Source organism: Chlamydotis macqueenii, chromosome 15, assembly GCF_036417535.1.
Source record: "Chlamydotis macqueenii isolate bChlMac1 chromosome 15, bChlMac1.mat, whole genome shotgun sequence".
Taxonomy (NCBI): domain Eukaryota; kingdom Metazoa; phylum Chordata; class Aves; order Otidiformes; family Otididae; genus Chlamydotis; species Chlamydotis macqueenii.
This window is the reverse complement of record NC_141570.1, coordinates 14,808,327-14,827,253: the sequence shown is the minus strand read 5'-3', so window position 1 is coordinate 14,827,253 and position 18,927 is coordinate 14,808,327. Positions and strand designations below refer to the sequence as shown.

Here is an 18,927-nt window from a genome sequence, read left to right as displayed (position 1 = left end):
TACTATTCCAGTCAGTGGGAAATCTCTTTCTCTGAAGTTTTGGAGTATCTGGGATAGGTATCCAGGGAAACTTCCCCAAAAGAGGTGTCCAGACTGTATGAAGATGAACCAGCCAAAGCTACAGATATTTCTAAGACAATAGAGACAGACGGAACGAGGGCAGGCACTAGTAACGGCAACAAGAACAACCATTTATTCATGAACTACCAGGAAAAGAGCGGATGAAAATCTCTTGTGTCAAAATTGTAAGCAGACTGAGGCTCAGGCAGAAAAAAATATTAACAGATCGCAGGGACTCCAAGGACAAACATGTAGGCACAAGACTCAGAACTGCTCTTTTTCATTCCCGCCCACCCCCCTTCTGAGCTTCCAGTTGCTTAGCGATCAGATGTAGGAAAGACTAACAGAATGGATAGCTTCCCCAGTACCGCTGCTTAACTCTCCTCGAGCACGAGGCGGCTGGAAAAATCCCCTCCTCATGAGTAATTCCATCAAGAAGTTACCCTGTAAACAAACACTCAATAGTTCATCCAAGGCAGGGTTTTTTCCTCTGAGATGAGTCATTAGAATGGCACAATGTCTCAAAACAAGCGAGTAGGTATAATTAATGTCAGAGGGGAAAAAATTAAAGATTTTGTGAAAATAGTTCTATGGTTTCTCTTGACGTTACTTCCCAGCTTGCACCTTCAGCCCTCCCAGCGTGCCTGCTGGAATAGCGCTTTCCAATGAAGCAACAGGGATGGTAATTTCTGGCCATTTCAGTGATATCTGTGCACGAGGAACAAAGCCCAAAATCAGAAGCACTTTTCTGCAAATTACACCTGGAGAGAGGACTTGAAGTTGCCTCTGCCTGACTTCTCACAAAAGGGTGAAAAAGAAGGAGCAATAGAAAATAAGTCAAGAATTAGAAGAAAGAAGTTATTCTTTAAACCTAACTCTGCTGGAACAAAGCTGCTGCATCCTTACAGACAATGCACCCCAGTGGTAGTCCAGCACTGAAAAAAATCTCCAACTCACGAGAACGGACATGAACATAGAGGAGGAACACGCATACAGGCAATCACTTGAAGGAGAAAATGATCCAACTGGAGAACAACTAAGACCTTAATGCATTTAAGTATTAATTTCATTTGTGGATTTGTGGAGACATAAAGCAGATATTATGATGGATCTTCTGAAAAGAGTTTTAACAGCATCAAGAAATGATGCAATTTCAAGGCTGTAGCATATATTTGCAAAATGCCTCAGAATTTCAGACAAACTTGAAAAGAACTTACACTTGACCTGTTCTTGCAAACTAACAATGACCTTTTTCACAGACCTCATCTGAAGTAAATAAAGGCAAGATGAAACATTCTCTGAGACCTTCCTTTTAATACACTGAATCAAGGAATCTATGATAATGATGTAATCTGACTTTTACAGCTTCCGTCAGACATATTTTTTCTATTTCCAGACTCAAGTTCTAAAACTCAACCATTATCAACAATCCAAAAGCACTGATCTGAATTAATTTTTTGTCTGGTTTTTTTTAAGTACAAGGGCACCTCTCACTTCTGTGGTTTAAGGGAAAGCAGGAGGTTAGAATGATTACCAAAAACAACACCGAAATCTATCTCTGGATTTACACTCCCAGGAAGAAAATTGTTAGCTGATTATATTTTTAGGTTTTATGCTTCTCAGAAAAAACTTCCTCATAACAAATCACAAAATTAAGCAGAACTGCTTTGTACTATTCTTTCACCTTAAGGATAATAAGACATTTCTTTAGTCAGTGTAGACTGCTGCACTGCCACCGAAATCCATAGGATTATACTCCTAATGGATTTTACAGCTTGCCTTATAGGAGGTTTATTAAAAACCAGTTCCTTGAAACACAGAAACATATTTATATGTATCTCCTGCATTATGTTCAATAGATTCGGTAACAAATCTTACTATCACCTACAAAAACAGCAGTCCTTTTTGCACTCTCTAATGATGATGGAAGATTCTGCAGCCCACATTTTAATAGAAAAAGCTATTAAAATTCCAGAAATTAAATATAAAACATGTAATAGTAAATTTGTTTAAGCTGTCCCTTCCATGGCAATTTCCATATGTATACATTACCATATGTGCTTATATAAGAACATGGATGAGAGCAAAACCAGAGGGATAAAGCCTCTTATTTATAATCCAGGACAGCAAATCCTCTTTGATCCAGTACCTGGGATTTTTTTCTTAGCATTGCAGTGTACAAACAAGAATAATTTCCATGGTGACATTCAAACACACAAACAAGAAACCATCTGCCATGAGATGTCTCTCTTGTAACACTAGATTACGTGTTTTATTACTAACACTCAGTTAGCTTACTTTTTAATTAAAGTGGCAAAACCGAAATCGAGCAACAGTCAGCCTCTTTATACCCATATGCATGAGAAAACACATATTTAAACACATACTTATTTATACTGTGATAAAACAACTGAAGGTCCTGAATACTGAGGCACTTACCTTTGTATTTTTATTTCTCACCACAGTAAAGGATGAACTGACAGAACATGCAAGCCTTTTATTAGGTCGAGATCTTTAATAGCTTTGAAAGAAAATACTAATTGTGCCTATGAAAACATTAACACTTACATTGCTACCACTTACAATTAAGACAAAAGCAAATTTCACATAGACGCAGACCCCTCCTAGCTCCCTATTTTATTAGAGAAAACGGTATCTACTCTTATTTCATAATTTTGGAAAGAAGATCAAACTGAGTTTCTCTTGGCAAAGTTGAGCATACATAGAGGACTTGAGAAAAGACTACTTACAGAGGGAGTTGTTGTGCTGTAATTCCAAATCTTGATCTTGGATATACCAAAGGCATGTGACCGGGTGGGATTGCGGATAACAAAATAAAGTTGGATGGGCGGATGGACTGGGCACATCCAGAGGCAGCTTTCCTTCATGGTCTGAAAACACGTACAAACAGACCGTCATTAATGCTCTTTCTCCTAAAGCAGCATATTTTAATTAACTTTCCCTCCCACAGAAAAATATACATTGATTAGAAAAGTAACCATTTAATAAAATCTACTACGTTAAGAGCAAAACCTTAACCTCATTTCCAAACAGTAAATCCAACTCTCCTGCCTGTAAGACAGCTCACAACCTGACAATCAGATAAAGGTCAGCTGCTTGCTGTCCCCGTAAGACATCTGCAGGCTCACGAACGACAGGCAGTCTTCCATGCGTTGTAACTGCAGGGTCAAAGCAAGCTCAGTTTATTTTAATCAAATTAATCAGCTTTGCAGACAATAGAGGGGATCACTGAGCACAATGGACACTGTGTAATCATTTTACGATTTCTTAAAGTGCTTACACTTCCGTTTTGCCCTCAGAATCTCATAGAATTTTATTTCACTGCCTGTTTTAATCAGGCTTTGCAGATAACTGATCTCACTTACAGTTCTATTCCTTAGAGCTATATATAGGACTCTACACTTCAAATTTTCTAAGATATCACAGAAACTCCCAACATTAATTTTACAGACAACTGACAACCAAGACATTTTAAATTACCAAAGAACACCTAATTCTGGACATTGTTCAGAACTGCTACCTCTATATGTTCAGAAATGGAGGAAGAGGATGTGTAGCAGCTCAGAAAGAAGCAAGGAGTAAAGAGTTTCAGAATCAAAATGTTCGATATTAATATACTTGATGTTGAATGTTACCCCAAAACAGAGACAGACAAGGGCACAGAGTAAATGTACACGCGGCCAACATTTCAGTGATCTGAGATTAGCAGATAAATTAGCTCCCTTTCTATTTTCAAGGATGCACAGTAGGTACATAAAGTCAGTAATTTTCCACATCCTTTCACTTTGAAGTGAGTCTTTCCGTTTTTCCTGAAGGCAGTAACTTTCCTATCGAGCACTTTAGATTTGTGCCTAACGATGGTGAGGACAGAGCTCTGCCAATCTGTTCAAAGGCACCATGAATAGATCTGTTTCCCGGAGCGGTCATCTATGTGTTCCAAGCTCTGATGGTTCACAACATCTCTCCCCCATAGGCCTCTCAAAAATTTCTGGGAGACTGTTGTTGCTTTGAATGTCAGTTTGGGCCACGAACAGCCATAAGGGTGCCAGACAGATTTAATCCTTTCCAAAAAAAAAAAAAAAAAAGAAGCCTCTTAACACCAATGAAATGAAATCACTCTGAGCTCCATTCCAGGATCAACTTCAAAGCTAGACCATGTTACTCAAGTCATATTATGAGCAAGAACGCTAAAAACTCATTTCCTAACAGCGGACAAGATCTGAGGAGTGATCCATCTCCAGACCTCACAAGTCAGGACCTGATGCCCTAGAAATCAATAGGTCCTGCTGTGTACTGATATAGTGGCACAGGTGTACTCAAGTCTGGAGCCACTGTCTTTGCAACTAGCACTGAAAAATCTAGAGCAAAAATTCATTGAACCATCAGAGGGAACCTGGTATGTCAGGGGTAGGAATTACATTTGAACTAGATCAAGGAAAAAAGTGAGAATGGGAATCTTTGGTCTTACATTTTATGGAAGCCTGGCCCCGAGACACTTTTGTGGGCACTGAAGACATACCTGACGAAGAGCAAAGGAAGGCTCACGCACTGTGAAAAGGAATGATGTGGGTCTGAGGGTTCACCATTGTGAAGAAATACCTTTGTTAGATATTTCTAGAATTCCAGTTCCCTGCCCTCATTATTCTGAGGTTTAGAAGATGTATATATGCATATAAGAATCAAAAAGGTTTACAGAAAGCAATCTCAATTAAATGCCTCATCTATATCTTTTTAAGCATTATATTCCATCGGGCACTATTTCCTTAGTTGAGAGCACCTGCTGTTCTGCCAGGGAATTTTTTCTTTTACATCATATCATGAAGTATAAGGAAGAAGGAAATTTAATTGTTCTTTAACGGTCTGCAAGGGTAATAAATAAATTAATAAATAAAATCCCTGATCTTCAATAAGAGTATGTCTAGTCTCAAAGACAATTGTACACCTAAATGATCAAAGATGGAAATGTGTTAACATGGCAAAGTGAGTTTTCCACAAAGTAAGTTTTTATGTTAGTGTTCATTCTGTTGAAAATATTTGTTGCTTGGAGATTCATTAATTTGGGGTTTTTTTTCTAATGCATCTAAAAGCTTTCCTGTATGATCTGAAATGTACACAAACTGGAAGTGTTGCTTTGACTTCAGAAGGAGTCTGCAGTTCAGTTACCACATATCCACCTCCTCAGGCCATACTCCCTGTCCAGAGTGCATCTTCTCTGATGCAACACCTTTCCAGCTTCAAGAGAGGGGACTATAGTGTCACAAATCAATGGAATATATTAATCAATGAAATATAAAACCTCATGACTTCAGAATAATGAGATACAGAAATATATGAGAAATGCTGAGAATAACAGGCTTATAATGGATTCATGAATATATTATTACATAATTTGTAATTATCTAGAAAGTCTGAGATTCACTGCTACTACTGAGTGTCATCTGCCAGAGAGCACAGCCTAAAGGAGAATGGATATTTATGACACCCGAACTACAATTTTCAGGAGACAGTAAGAAAGATGTTTCAAGTGAAAATATTTGTCTGGAAATAATACTGCATACTGAGTTCCAGCTAAATTTCAAAATACTGCATATTTGCCCTCTTTTTATTCTCACTCACCCTGCAAGCAGAAAAGTATCACTAGCACGAAATGAGTTAAAATCTGTATTTTTTTTTTAATAGACCAAGTAATTTAGTATCCTCATTCACTTAAATCATACTAATTTTTACTGGAATCCCAGCTCTAGAGGCCCATGGAGACAAAGGGCATACAGTGAACGTGCAGCACAAATGAAATCATGGCTGTATGAAGAGCTATGGACATCTGCTAATCTCTTCAGTAGCATCAGGATTCCTTCCCAGTCATTGTCTTTTGTCCATTGTTTTTAGTATGTAAGAATCCCACGTCTCCTCATCTTACTTTCTCACAGAGAGCCATGGAATACTTTTCTTTTATCACACTACACATTTTTCTTAATCATTCTTCAAAATTACCTACCTACACATTCTTATTCTCCCATGATCCTTCTCTAGGTGAAAGGGTAACAAGGGGACAGGTGAAAATATGCATGTTTCCTTCTTTAGTTTATTTAAACTCATATTAAACATCTGGAAGGAGTTAGCTGTGAAGCTCCCATATCTTCAGATCACAAGAATTACTTAAGTTTGTGAGCAGACCTACCGCAAAAAACGGGAAATCCACTGTCCTTAAAGTTTGTGATCTTGTTCTACAGATACTATGATTATATCACAATACTTTAAAAAATGAATGTATTCCTTTCATCCAAGACAACACCACAGAGTTACTATCAAAGGAGGCAGAGTTAAAGCTGCCTTCTTCCAGTTCCTCAGTTCATTGTCAGGCAAAATTAATCAAATTCTGCCCAAAACCAAAATTATAACCAAGTACCAGCAAGTTGGACAGGAAAGTTGGATTTGTTAATAACAAATAATATCTGTATTTTCTGAATTATCAGCTAGTTGTTATGCAAGTCAGGTTCAAAATGCAAACATGTTTCTAAACAAAAACCTAGCGATAGAATATTAAAGAAATACTATCATGAGAAACTTTCACATTCAGGACTAAGCTGTCTTACATTCAAATTCTTATTGACCAAGCAGCACAAATCCCCTGGGTTGTCAGCATTTCGAATGTCCACATCATGAGGAGACACAAATATCTTCTCGTTGCATAAATCGAAGAATTCCACCTCACTCAGGCCCACATTTACTGGATTTCCCCAGTTAGAAAGAAGTTCCATAGTCACATAAATGGCATCACGTACTTCCATACTGGTTGTCACCTGGACCCAAATGAAATATGTTATAAACATAAGTGACAAAACAATAAAGTGTGCAACACAATAAAGACTGTTAAGACTACAACACTGATGAACCAGAAGCAAAAAGCTTGTAAACTCAAGGCTATCTGGATGACATTCAATCATTCTGGGTTCCACCAGTTCTGCCCCACATCAACCAATAAATCTATGGCAGGGTAAGAGAAGAGAACTTATCAGTCTCCTACATTCCAGTTCACTCCAAAGCCTAAGGAGAAAACAGCTCTCTGTTCTTTGTCCGATTCCTTTGTCACTCTGATGAACAAAGAACAGCGATACATTCTCTTCTCTTACCCTGGCCACAGGTTTACTAGTTGAAGTGGAGCCGAATTGGTGGAACACAGATCATGCAATGTGCTTTTATTTCAGTAATACTGCGAAGCATCAGTTATGGTGCTTATATACACAAACCTTTTCTCTCAGCATGGAATCTACTTCAGATTTGTCGTCAGACAGCATGTCATTATCACACGCAGAATGGCTCTCAGGCTCCTGAAGGACTGTCAGAAGTTTCTTCTGTTGTCTGAAATATACATACTCTTTTATGTGTTACTTCATCATAATTCTTGTATTTTTAAGAAATAGTTTTGTTGGTGCAAAGGTGAAGAGATGACAGGATGACCCCACACACCCCATGGAAGGATTCCATATACCCCCACACCGAATGATAACTGCTGCAGTATCCCACCTTAGATACACAGGTTAAAAGACTGGGCTCCAGTTCTCTGCTGGTTCTGAGGAAATCTGAGAAAGTAATAGATAGGTAATACAAAAACAAACAGAGGGAGATGTTGGCAGTTCCCTGATTCACAGAGACTGGCCCAGGGCCGGAACCTTCTCCCTGATTTGCTACTACTTGCACGACATCTCAGGTATCTAAAGATTATCAGGTGTAGCAGTACTACACTACACCTGGTAGAGTACTGAGAAATAGCCCTTCAAAAAAGGAAGCTAGCCTTAAAGGAAATATATATACCTGCTTCCAAAAGGACAAACTCCCTCAACAGCTTTTGTGACTGTAGTCCTTGTCTGGCTTTTTTCTGGAGGTTCAGCCATTGCAGAAACAACAGATGAAACAGAAAATTTCTTCTATGTAAGAGAAAGATGAACATGTTCGATTCACATTGTTCTCTACATAGCAATGAGCATCAGTCTGCATCTCTGGAATAAAGTTTGGTCCCAGATCTGGTACTAGCTAGCCTAGCTCATCTATAACTCTATACTCAGTTAAAGCACACTTACTTACAGAATTAGTCTTGATTTGCAATGAAAGAGCTGAGCTTGAAGCTTGATCTTCTACGTGGAAGAAAAGTAACGTAAAAGCGTTCTCTGATGACTATTAATTATATACATATATGTCTGAAATCTCATTGTATACATTTGGTGGGACTCATAGTTGGCCAAAGCTTTGGCACAGGTCTGCCTAGACTTCCTCCTTCTCCAAAAAAGGATCATAAAGACTTTAAAACCCCAAAAAGCTCAGTTTTATTACAATAAAATATTGACTTTTTTTTTTAAATATAGGACTATCAGTAGTGACTATCTAAGAGAAAACAGAGGAAAAGTCCTGCAGTTCTTACAATGCTATGGTCTCTTTCTCTGCCTGTATGCTGCTTTGTAAGCATACCCTGCTCCCTTTGTTGTTTGTCCTAAAAATTTTTTGTTAGCTTCTGTTAAGAGACAGAACACTCAGCACAGTGAACAACTAGTCAGATGAGGAATGGCAGTCCTTCTGTTCTTGGGTCACTTCCATTTTTATAATTTTTTAACAGTAAAAGAACTTTTAAATGCTTAGAAGTTAATGAGTTTTTTAGTATTAAATATTCTACATGTATAGACATTTAAATATCAAAAGCCAAGTTCCAGATTCCCTTAATTGTGTAAGCAAAATTAAATTACTTCTGGAAGATCATTTACGTCAGCTTTAATACTGAGAACTTACAGTGAGTTTTTGAAACTCCATCTCAAATGCCAGGGTAAAATTTTAAGCATTATTTCATTATTTTTCTTTTAAGCACAACAATATTAAAATTAGTCCTAATGTTAGCAGGAGGATGCATTATGTGAGAATATTCAGTGGAATTTGATCTCTCAATCGCAAAGCTATAAATATCTCAAACATAAGAGGAATAAGATTGATAAGTTGACATAGATGCTGGAATCACATGTACTTACCTATAGTAAAAGAACATTTTTAACCTTTGCTCCTAACAAAAACTTCCCAGAAACCTAATGTTGGCTCAACGGTGACAGTGGATACATATTCATCAGAGCATCAACTCACAGCTTCAGGGAGCATCAGCTTAGGTTAAAGTAGTCAGCTGTCTTGGAAACTCGCAGAATTCAAATTAGTAACTCCAAGAATGTCTAGGCATATCTCGTTTCCTTCCTGGAAAAATGAGTCTCCCAAACACCAAAGTGGAAACAGACTTTGACTCCATGAACACTGTCCATAACAGATAGTTTTGTAAATGTAGGTACTTACTCTCTGTGAGGAGAACTGAATTACTGGTTATGCTCAAAATTTAGCTAGGAGTGTCAACACAAACCTCCTCATTATTTAACTTAACAAGGAATAATGGTCTGACCTGAATCAGAAGGGAATGGATTTTTGTTGATTTCCTAGTTTATATGATGAGTTTTTAATTGCTTTTAAACACGGGGGGCTGGACTAGATGACCTTTGAAGGTCCCTTCCAACCCTATCCATTCTATGATTCTATGGTTGTTGGAGAAAAAGAGATGTACGCACATCAGGGCGGAAAACCCACACTAGCTTCTCCTCACTAAGAGCCAGCAGTGTACATGCCAGCTCTGCTCCAAAAGCAGAGCATGTATTACCAGGGAACAGTGCCCATATTACTGACTTCAGCAGGAAGGTAGGATTTATTGGTATGGAAATCACACATTGTCTTGTTTAAGAAGCTTCCAGAACAAAAATGGCTCAAACAACTCTGCAGCTGTGCATCTGACAGTATAGACACATAATGCAACCAGTCTATCAGTTACTCAGTGATCCCTAAGATCAAGAGAGAGCTGTGGGATGCTATCCTGAGGAAGCAGATTAAAGAAAACCGCCCTATGAAAGAATAATACAAATTAAATTACACTTAAGAGGCATTCATTCATACACAATTTTAATGTATAAGAGATTGCAATTCATGGGAGTTTTGCTACTTGATCAAACAGCCCTTCTCTGTATTTTGCCATACCTTTTGAGGGCTTGCGGAAACTGTCTGCCTTTGCAGATCTCTCTGCAAGCTTTCATTTTCAATTTTCATTGCTTTAACCATAGCTGAAACGGAGACGTCAGGGTCCTTCTCACATACATTCTTTCGAGTTGCTGTAAGTGGTATTTCTGGTCGACTTAATGGTCCTGCCACCGAAAGAAGGAAGGAACATTCATTTGTCTGGACAAATAAGTATGGAACATTACAACAGCATACACTTGAAACATCCAATTCAGTTACTGACACAGTTACTTTATCCCAAAATAAAGAAAAAACAAAACAAAAAACTCAAAGCCAATGAACGTACCTAAAATGAGTGGGGAGAGAATTTCGAGAAATACAGAACATAGGTCAAGGTCTGGTTTCTGCCTGAACTCTCTACCTTCAACAAGCTAAACATCTTTAACCTAAGTGACTGATTTTGGGTTTGGACAATGAGGTCTCCAAAGGAGAAGACCTGACAAAAGGAAGTGGCTTATAGCCAGAAAGATTTGTTTTCTTGAATTCAGGGATGAATAGCACATGCTATGGTGACCAGTATCCAGCACCTAGGATGTGCAATGGAAGAATCATAGAATCATAGAATAGTTAGAGTTGGAAGGGACCTTCAACGGTCATCTAGTCCAACCCCCCTGCAAGAAGCAGGGACATCCCTGACTAGATCAGGTTGCTCAGAGCCTCATCCAGCCTGGCCTTGAACGATTCCAGGGATGGGGCATCCACCACCTCTCTGGGCAATCTGTTCCAGTGCTCTACAACTCTCATTGTAAAAAATTTTTTTCTCATATCTAATCTAAACCTACCTCCTTCTAATTTAAACCCATTACCCCTTGTTCTATCACAACAGGCCCTACTGAACAGCTTCTCCCCATCTTTCCTGTAGGCCCCCTTGAGGTATTGGAAGAAGCTGAAACTGGGCAGATTTGGCTGCCTGGATTACTGCAAAAGCAGTTCAAAAATATATTTACAAAATAATAATCTCTTGAGAAATCTCACAGGCATTCTGAGATAATCTTAGTTCAAGTGTCTAGGCCTGGTGATACAAGTGGGCTAACCAGGGCTATATCTTTGTCTTTGCAAAAAATTTCTTAATGTAGTAGTAAGAGGATGCAAGTCTCCGAAATCAGAGATTAAAACAACATGTTTGCTGAAGACCATAACAACTCATGATAGTATGGAGTGTCCATTAATGATTAACCAGCAGTGATTCCCTCAAAAGTAATGCCCTCAAAGAATTATTATTATAGTACTCCAGCAGTGTAAAATAAACAGACTTACTACTTTGCTTCTGGTTGAACTCCAACATAGTAAGGGCACCAGAATCAAGGGCAGAGCATCTCCCAGCATCCTGATGTTCAGAAGCTTCTTGCTGCAATGACGTACTGCTATGCAACTGAAGGCCTCCAAAGCTTGTAATTGCTTCCTCAGTGGGAGATGGTTCCGAAAACACATCCTCTTCAACAGAGTCATAATCATCACTAAAGGAGTCTTCTTCCATCCTGTTTTCTTCTATATTGAGTTGCAAGCTTCTTCTCAATTTCTAGTGCAATTCAAACAGATCTGTCAGAAAAGCTCAAAGATGTATCTTAAAATAAATCTATGTGGCTGCCTCTCCCTTCCCTAGGAAAAACCTTCTCACGAACTCAGAGCCATGATGCAGCTAAAAATATTCACATTCCTATGTCATCTCTTCACTCCTCTTTTAAGAAAAATAATCTTACAACTCTTTTTTTTCCTTCTCATCAGAATCCTTGCAGGAAAATTCCGTAGGTCAAGGAATTTTTATGTGCAAACCCAATTTTTATGAGTAAGTTACAAACAGGAGGTAAGTAATGAAGAGGGCAAGGGCATATGTTTTTCCAGTCTCACACAGTTAGAATACTGTATCTTTTAGCTTGCTCTTTGAAGACTAGCTGCAATCTAGATTTTCCAAATGCCTTCACAAGACTACAAAGCTAATGTACTAACAACTTCTTCATAAGCAACTGGAGAGATCGCAATAGTCCTTTCTCATACACATCTGTACTTCAAAAAACAGTAGTTACAGTCTAATGGACTAAGCTTCCAGTTTGCACCAATTTTTTTTTTTAATTGGACACACTGTAACAGGATTTTAAGCAAAAATCAATCTATTTTGAAACTCACTGTTGAAAAAAACTGCCCTGCCTTTCAGCATATGCCACAAACAGCACAGATGATGCTAGAGAGCCTTTTGTTTTTATTGATGTAAAAGGAAAAGACTTTGTATACCTTAAATACATTTTTTCCCTGCTTTGTTGTTATTCAAGTTTTGAGATAAGTATAGGTATGCAAAGTGTATGAGTAAAATGAAAACCTGAAGCTGTCTTAGGTACAAATGAATTGTGACAGTATGTTCAGCTTGCAATGAAAGCTCCAAGCTGCTCTGCTGCTACAGATGACATTTGTTAGGAAATCCATGTTAACAGAAACGTATTACAAAGAGCAGGCAAACTTAGATTCAAAAGACCGTCTACAAGCAACCTGATGTTTGATATTGAGCATGTCTTTATGACATTCAAGACTAATATTTCTAGCTATTTCACCTCAATCCACAAGTTTTCCTTTCTTCCCGATTCTCTGCCCTATCCTGCTGGGGAAGGGGAATGTGAGCAAGTGGCTGCATGGTATTCAATTACTGACTGAGGTTAAACCACAACACTCAGAGAAATTTGTTATTTAAGCTTTCTCTAACCTGACAGCCAAGAGTGACATTCATGCATACAACATTAAGTGAACTGAGTCTCCTTGCACGAAGTACCTTGGTTCTCTCCAACAGAGACAACGTTCTACCTCTTTAAATTAGCATGTTTAATTTAATTGAACATGTTATAGCGTTGTTGACTGAGATGAGATTTTCAAAGTAGTTTTACTTTTTCTTTTCATTTTCTCGTTCTTCATGTTACATCTCATTAATGCAAAACCATCTGTTGAAAGAAACACTACATACTGGGTTGCATGCTGTAGTCAAGACTGATACCTGGGCCCGTTCGCATTCCAGTTGACACTACCACGAACCAAGGAAGGCAACTGCCAATTGTACCTGGGAGTAACGGAGAGGATCATCACCATTGGTCTCCATGCTCAAGCTTTCATAAGGTTCAAAATCCTCAGAGTACTCAAGAGGAGGTTTAATGCGGAGTTTAGCCCCACTTTCTGTTTTAATCTCCACCGTTCTCTGTTAAAAGAAGCATTCAAATAAATCAGACATCTTTTGTGCTATCAGCAGTACAAAAAGAATAAACATCACGTTTTACCTAACAATATCTAGATCAAGCAACCTTTCCCTCTCTGTTCCACTGAAAGTTTCTGTCCTTCCTGACCTCACCTTTGGGCCCCTACATTATGGTTTAACTGTCCCAATCAAACTCCCCAGCTGCTGCCGCTATCCCCAGAGCGGGTCAGGCCCAGCACATATAATGTGTTTGGCACCAAAGTGAGTGCCCATCAGGGTTTAGCCCCTCACCTCACCAGGAAAGTGAGAAAACAACAGGAGTAGGGAAATAGCAATCAACAAAATAGCTGAAGTGGAATCACTCAAAATGCAGGCAGTAAAGAAGTGCTGGTGTAACAGCCTTATGGCGAAAGCTCTCAAGCCTGTTCTGGTGAACTGGCATGATTAGAACCTTGTATCCTGTTACAGGGCTATGACCTCATTGGGATCACAGGGATATGGTGGGATAGCTCACAAGACTGGAAAGTGCTGCAAAAGATGGATACAGGCTCTTTAAGAAAGACAGGCTAATGAGGTGAGGAGGAGTTGTCCTTTGTGTGAGAGCGAGCTGGAATGCATGGAGCTCTGCCAAGGAACAGGTCAGGAGCCAGTCGAGAGCTTCTGCATCAAGACTAGCAGGCAGACCAGCATAAGCACTGTTGAAGTGGGTATCTGCTATAGACCTGCTCATCAAGAAGTAGACGAGGCCTTCCTCAAAAAACTTGAAGAATCCACAAGTTCAAAGACCCTGGTCATTATGGGTTACTTTAACAAACCTGCAGTCTGCTGGAAAGACATCACAGCAGGGCTCAAGCAATCTAAGAGATTTCTAGAGTGCACATGTGATTGAGCAGCCAACAAGCAAAGGTGTTCTGCTGGAGATGCTGAGAGAGCTGGGACTCTTCAGCCTGGGGAAGACTCAGGGGGATCTCATCAATTTGTATAAATACCTGACAGGCATCTGCTCACTGACAGGGCAAGAGGCAATGAACCCAAACGGAAAAAAACCCACATGAAATTCCATCTGAACTGAAGGGAAAAAAAAATACTGTGAGGGTGATCAAACACTCGAACAGGTTTCCCAGAGAGGCTGTGGAGTCTCAATCTGTAGAGATATTAAAAACCTGGCTGGACACAGTCCTGGGCAACCTGCTCTAGCTGACCCTGCCTGAGCACAGGGATTGGACCTGACCATCTGAGGAGTTCCCTTTCAATCACAGCAATTCTGTGACTTTGTCTATGTATGAAATTGACAACTTTAAGTAACTGCAATTTTTTGAAGATGCATTACTCTTGTGTATAATATAACAAGGGGGAAATGTTATGCCATAAGCATTCAAGCACAAAGATTTCTTTGCCTTTGTAAATGTCAGACATGGTTCAAATGAATTTGTTTTACTTCATAATTAGGATGCAGTCAAAGTATGCACACTGTCAGTTACTCAAGCATGGCTAAAGAGGGGTAGAAGATTTGAGAAACTCATCTTTCCATACCACAGAATTTCAGTACTCCAAAAGATGACAAAAGAGAAAGCAGGAAGCGCATATACCTCTCTCAAGGAACAAAATTGTCTGTAAGTAACATTTTCCCCCACTTTTGAACTCCTTTGCAGACATATTCCATAGGGGGAAGTCTCATAAGTGACCGATGGGAAGAGGAGTGTTTCATCAAAGGTAACATGTGATCCAGAAGTCCGTGCAATGATACCAAACTCAGTTATCTGGTGTTCACACACTCTTCTACCATTTTGTAAGTGCCAGGAGCACAGTTGTCCCAGAGAGGAGATCCTGAGACAACCTGGCTTTTGATATAATGTGTTCTTTCAGTAAGTCTATCTTCCCACCTCATAGCATACCTTAGCACAGCCTGACAGTTTTGAACATGCATTGCTAGGTCCTCTAGCTATTAAAAAAAAAAAAAAAAAAGAAATAGGAAAAATTACTGGGAAAGTAAATTGCTGTCTGGCACAATCTGCATCCTACTCAGTGGTTGCACATTCCCTTAGCTAAATAATTCCAGCTGTTCATTAAGATACTATAACTCTGCTATCCTCCCATCCAAACGGATAAAAGCCTTAAGGTACCATTCTAAGCTAGTCTCAACTAGTAGCTAGTTTTAAGTAGTATAACTACCAATATTTGGCTAACTTTCCAATCCAGTCAGAGGAGACACCTCCTTCTTCATTCGGCTCTTGTGATTAGAATGATGTAGGTTATGACTGGCCACACATTTGGCACATTTAGCAAACGACTTCCAACAGACCAATATGTAAGCAGTGATCTACTGAGAGAAGTACAGCTGAGAAAATGAATCCAACTAGGCAGTAAGGGTGATAAATAAAGTAATGCAGCCTTAAAACTTGCATGTGCAATATTTGCTAAAAGAAAAGGAAATCTGCATGACATGAACACTTGATCTGCAATGACACAGACCTCTGATCCCCAGTCACTTAAGCATGGACTGGACATCCAGCCAGGGCAATTGCTAATTAAGTAGGGTAATCATTTGGGTGACATGTCTCAGCTGTTGAGAATTCACATTTGTGCTGTTAATTAGCACTTCCTGACAGGTTAAGTCAGCTTCTTCTTCAGACCAAAAGGAAAAAAGGCCATTGAGGTTTCTCCAGTGAACCAACTATGTAGCTAATGGCCCCAGATTTCTCACAGGCAGGGTATTTTTATTATCTATCTGCATTTTCCTCTCTTCTGGTTTACGAGAATCTGCCATAAACTACAACTCAAGTTACACAGATTACACCTCTGTATCCCTTAATACAGGATTGCAGGGTGGAAAACAGCAGTGACAGGCAGGGATGTATCTCCAAAATGAGATTCTTCAGCCTTTGCACTAGATATGCTCTCTAGGCTCTCTCTCTTGGCTGATGCCAAGCAACAGCTATTCTGCTGGAGGACAGACTGAGCCAATTGTATCAAGGCTACAAAAGTTTCTGTGACGGATGTCACTGAAACCAGACCCTTTCAATCAGATTTGCCTATTTAGGCTTCAAAGTAGACACAAAACTGATTAAGGTATCATTTCACATTGTCACTCAATATCCAGACCAAACCAAGACTCAGATTCTACGGGAGTCCCTACTGCCCACTATCTACTAGTTGCAAGCAATTTCCCCTGAAATTATTTAGGATCTAAGAATTAGTTCAAAGACGCATTATTTCAAACTGTTCCTTACCAGAAGCCAATGTCTGCGTTGTATTTTGCTGGGTGCAGTCTTTGCGCTGCGTTCTCGCAACTCACTCTCTTCTAGCTGGGCTGCTTTTTCAGAATATAGAGGCAAGAATTAGAAGACAGAAAACAGAAATATGGTATTTGACAATATACACCATAGTTTGCAATTTTTTTCCCCACAGATGAGGACAGAAGAGTAAGTCTTTGATCTGTGAATGGTATCAACAACTGAAAAGGCTTTCCACCTTAGATACCAGCTAGTTGTGTATTAGTAGCAGGAGTTTTGAACCTCTTCTGAGTCATCATCATGTGTATTCAAGAGAATAAATTGTTTAAAGATACATTAGCTTAACAGCAAGTGAAGACTCACATTCATTGACATGAAAGTATAGAAATTTGTTCTAGAATAAGGGTGCACACCATCCTAACTCCTAGCTGGGTAGACAGTAAGCTGTCTTAGGAAGCCAGCTGAGTCCTACTGAAGGTAGACGCTGATAGGCAGGGTCTTGGTGATACACTGGGTTTACAAAGGAATTGTGTGTATTTACTCTCAAACTAAAGAAACATAAGGTATTGGTAGATTAAACAAAATGTATTAGCTATTTAACATGTCGTACAGAGGATTCTTCACAAGTCATAAATGAGGGACTAACAATCATTTTCCTTCATTTCGAAGGCAAGGAAGAGTTGATTCCAGAACTTCTGCAAAAATTATGTGTATGGTCAAGCAGAACTAAGGGTGCCTGTGCTAGAAATGGTCCCAACTTACAGCGGAACAATGGATTTTTGAGAAGATGCTTTGATTGAGACAAACATCTTGCAGGTCACATCAGCATCCTCAACGGAGCAAGGACATCACCAACACTCTCAACAGCATCCTAAATAAAGTCATCTCATTTCCTGTGTCCAAGACAGATTTACAACTTCCATTTCTCCTCAGTGGAGAAAAACAGCTGTTGGAAAACCTTTTTTCTTTAGGCCATAATTTAACGGTCAACCTAAGACAGCAGAAAGTGGCACTACCAATAAAAGAAGCACTTGTCCTACAAAGGTCATAGGATCACAGAAAGATTTAGTTTGGAAGGAACCTCGGGAGGTCATCTAGCCCAACTTTCCATTCAAAGCAGGTTTTACTTCGAAATTAGATCAGGTTGCTCATTACAGCTCTCAATACTGCATTTTGTTTTTTGGGCTGGACAACACTACATGCACCTGTGCAGTGAACTGTTCAGAGAATTGATATGGGCAAGGAAAAACATCAAAGAAAGATTCCTTTTAACTGTAGTCACTTGTGCAATGTGCCTCACCATGAAACTGCACTAATGCTGGTACATGCAGGTAGGAGAGAGCAGATACGGGGTAGGACCATTCTTGGCACAACAGTGTCTGCTTTAGAGTGATCATAAAATAAGAGAGCAAGAAGGACAAGAGGTTGTACTATTGCTTCAGCAGTAAGTATCTGTCTCTTAGACCTGAAATGGGACTAAGAACAGAGAAGAAAATGAAGAAACATCCAAGGAAGAAACAAGGTACCTAACATCTTGTTTGGCAAACCAGCCCTTGGGACTAGAGCTCCTGCTATTCCATTAGGCTGCTCCTGAGTAACCCCAGAAATACTTTGCGGTCATTACCATTGGTGCTGATTGCTACAGGGCTCTTCTGGCACTGAGGGTGAACTGTCCTGAGACTACAATGCTAGAAGCATGGTCTGATTCAGTCACTGCTTTGGGACAGAACTGCAAGCACTTTCAATTCCTAGGCAATCCATCTCTTCTAAGCAACTGCCCAGAAGACCACTCACATATGTAAGAAGGAAAAGGAGAAAGGGTAGGAGTCATGCTACCACTGCTGAGTATTTGGTTCTCAGAATTGTTTAAGTATTTTGTGATGGATTCACATGACCAGGTCTCTCTAAACCAGGAAAAACAGTACTTCAAATCCCAGGCAGAAGCTGATGCAGCTGAGCTACTCATCTGTGCTATAAACATTACTTTAGCACAAAAACATCCTTCTCATGGGATGCATGGGATGTGAATACCAATCACTATTTCTTCTGACACACAAAATAAGTCCACTGGTGTCATTCCCTTGGAGACTTGAGCTGACAGTGCCTATTACAGTAGCCAAGAACTGAGTAGTACATCACTAAAACATCAGCCACAATAAAAGGAGACCCCGTGCCACCCTGAAGCCACGTCTTTGTGACCACATCAACATTCCCCAGAATTACATACATGGTTGTGAACCCGTATCTGGGTTATGCACTCGAAGAAATGACAGTATACCTACAGCTTCACCACCTCGTAAGCCCATCATTTACTTTAATTCACTTACCAAGCCTACGTGTAAAAGTTTATCCATC

The 18,927-nt window shown here is 39.5% G+C and overlaps 1 protein-coding gene across 6 annotated transcripts in view; it reads right to left on the bottom strand.

Annotated features, from left to right (window-relative positions):
* The window catches only part of KATNIP (katanin interacting protein), a 56,804-nt gene that overhangs the window by 31,962 nt on the left and 5,915 nt on the right, over positions 1-18,927 (bottom strand). For 3 of the 6 annotated variants that reach the window (XM_086759426.1, XM_086759431.1, XM_086759427.1), the window contains exons 4-11: positions 16,570-16,652; positions 13,208-13,342; positions 11,425-11,686; positions 10,129-10,292; positions 7,894-8,006; positions 7,329-7,440; positions 6,675-6,881; positions 2,811-2,951 (exon numbers count right to left, since the gene is read on the bottom strand). In XM_086759426.1, the coding sequence (XP_086615552.1) occupies positions 2,811-2,951; positions 6,675-6,881; positions 7,329-7,440; positions 7,894-8,006; positions 10,129-10,292; positions 11,425-11,686; positions 13,208-13,342; positions 16,570-16,652 (1,217 nt within the window). Of the gene's footprint in view, positions 1-2,810; positions 2,952-6,674; positions 6,882-7,328; positions 7,441-7,893; positions 8,007-9,092; positions 9,232-10,128; positions 10,293-11,424; positions 11,687-13,207; positions 13,343-16,569; positions 16,653-18,927 lie in introns of those variants that run through there. The other 3 variants (XM_086759429.1, XM_086759430.1, XM_086759432.1) reach the window with 3 other exon arrangements.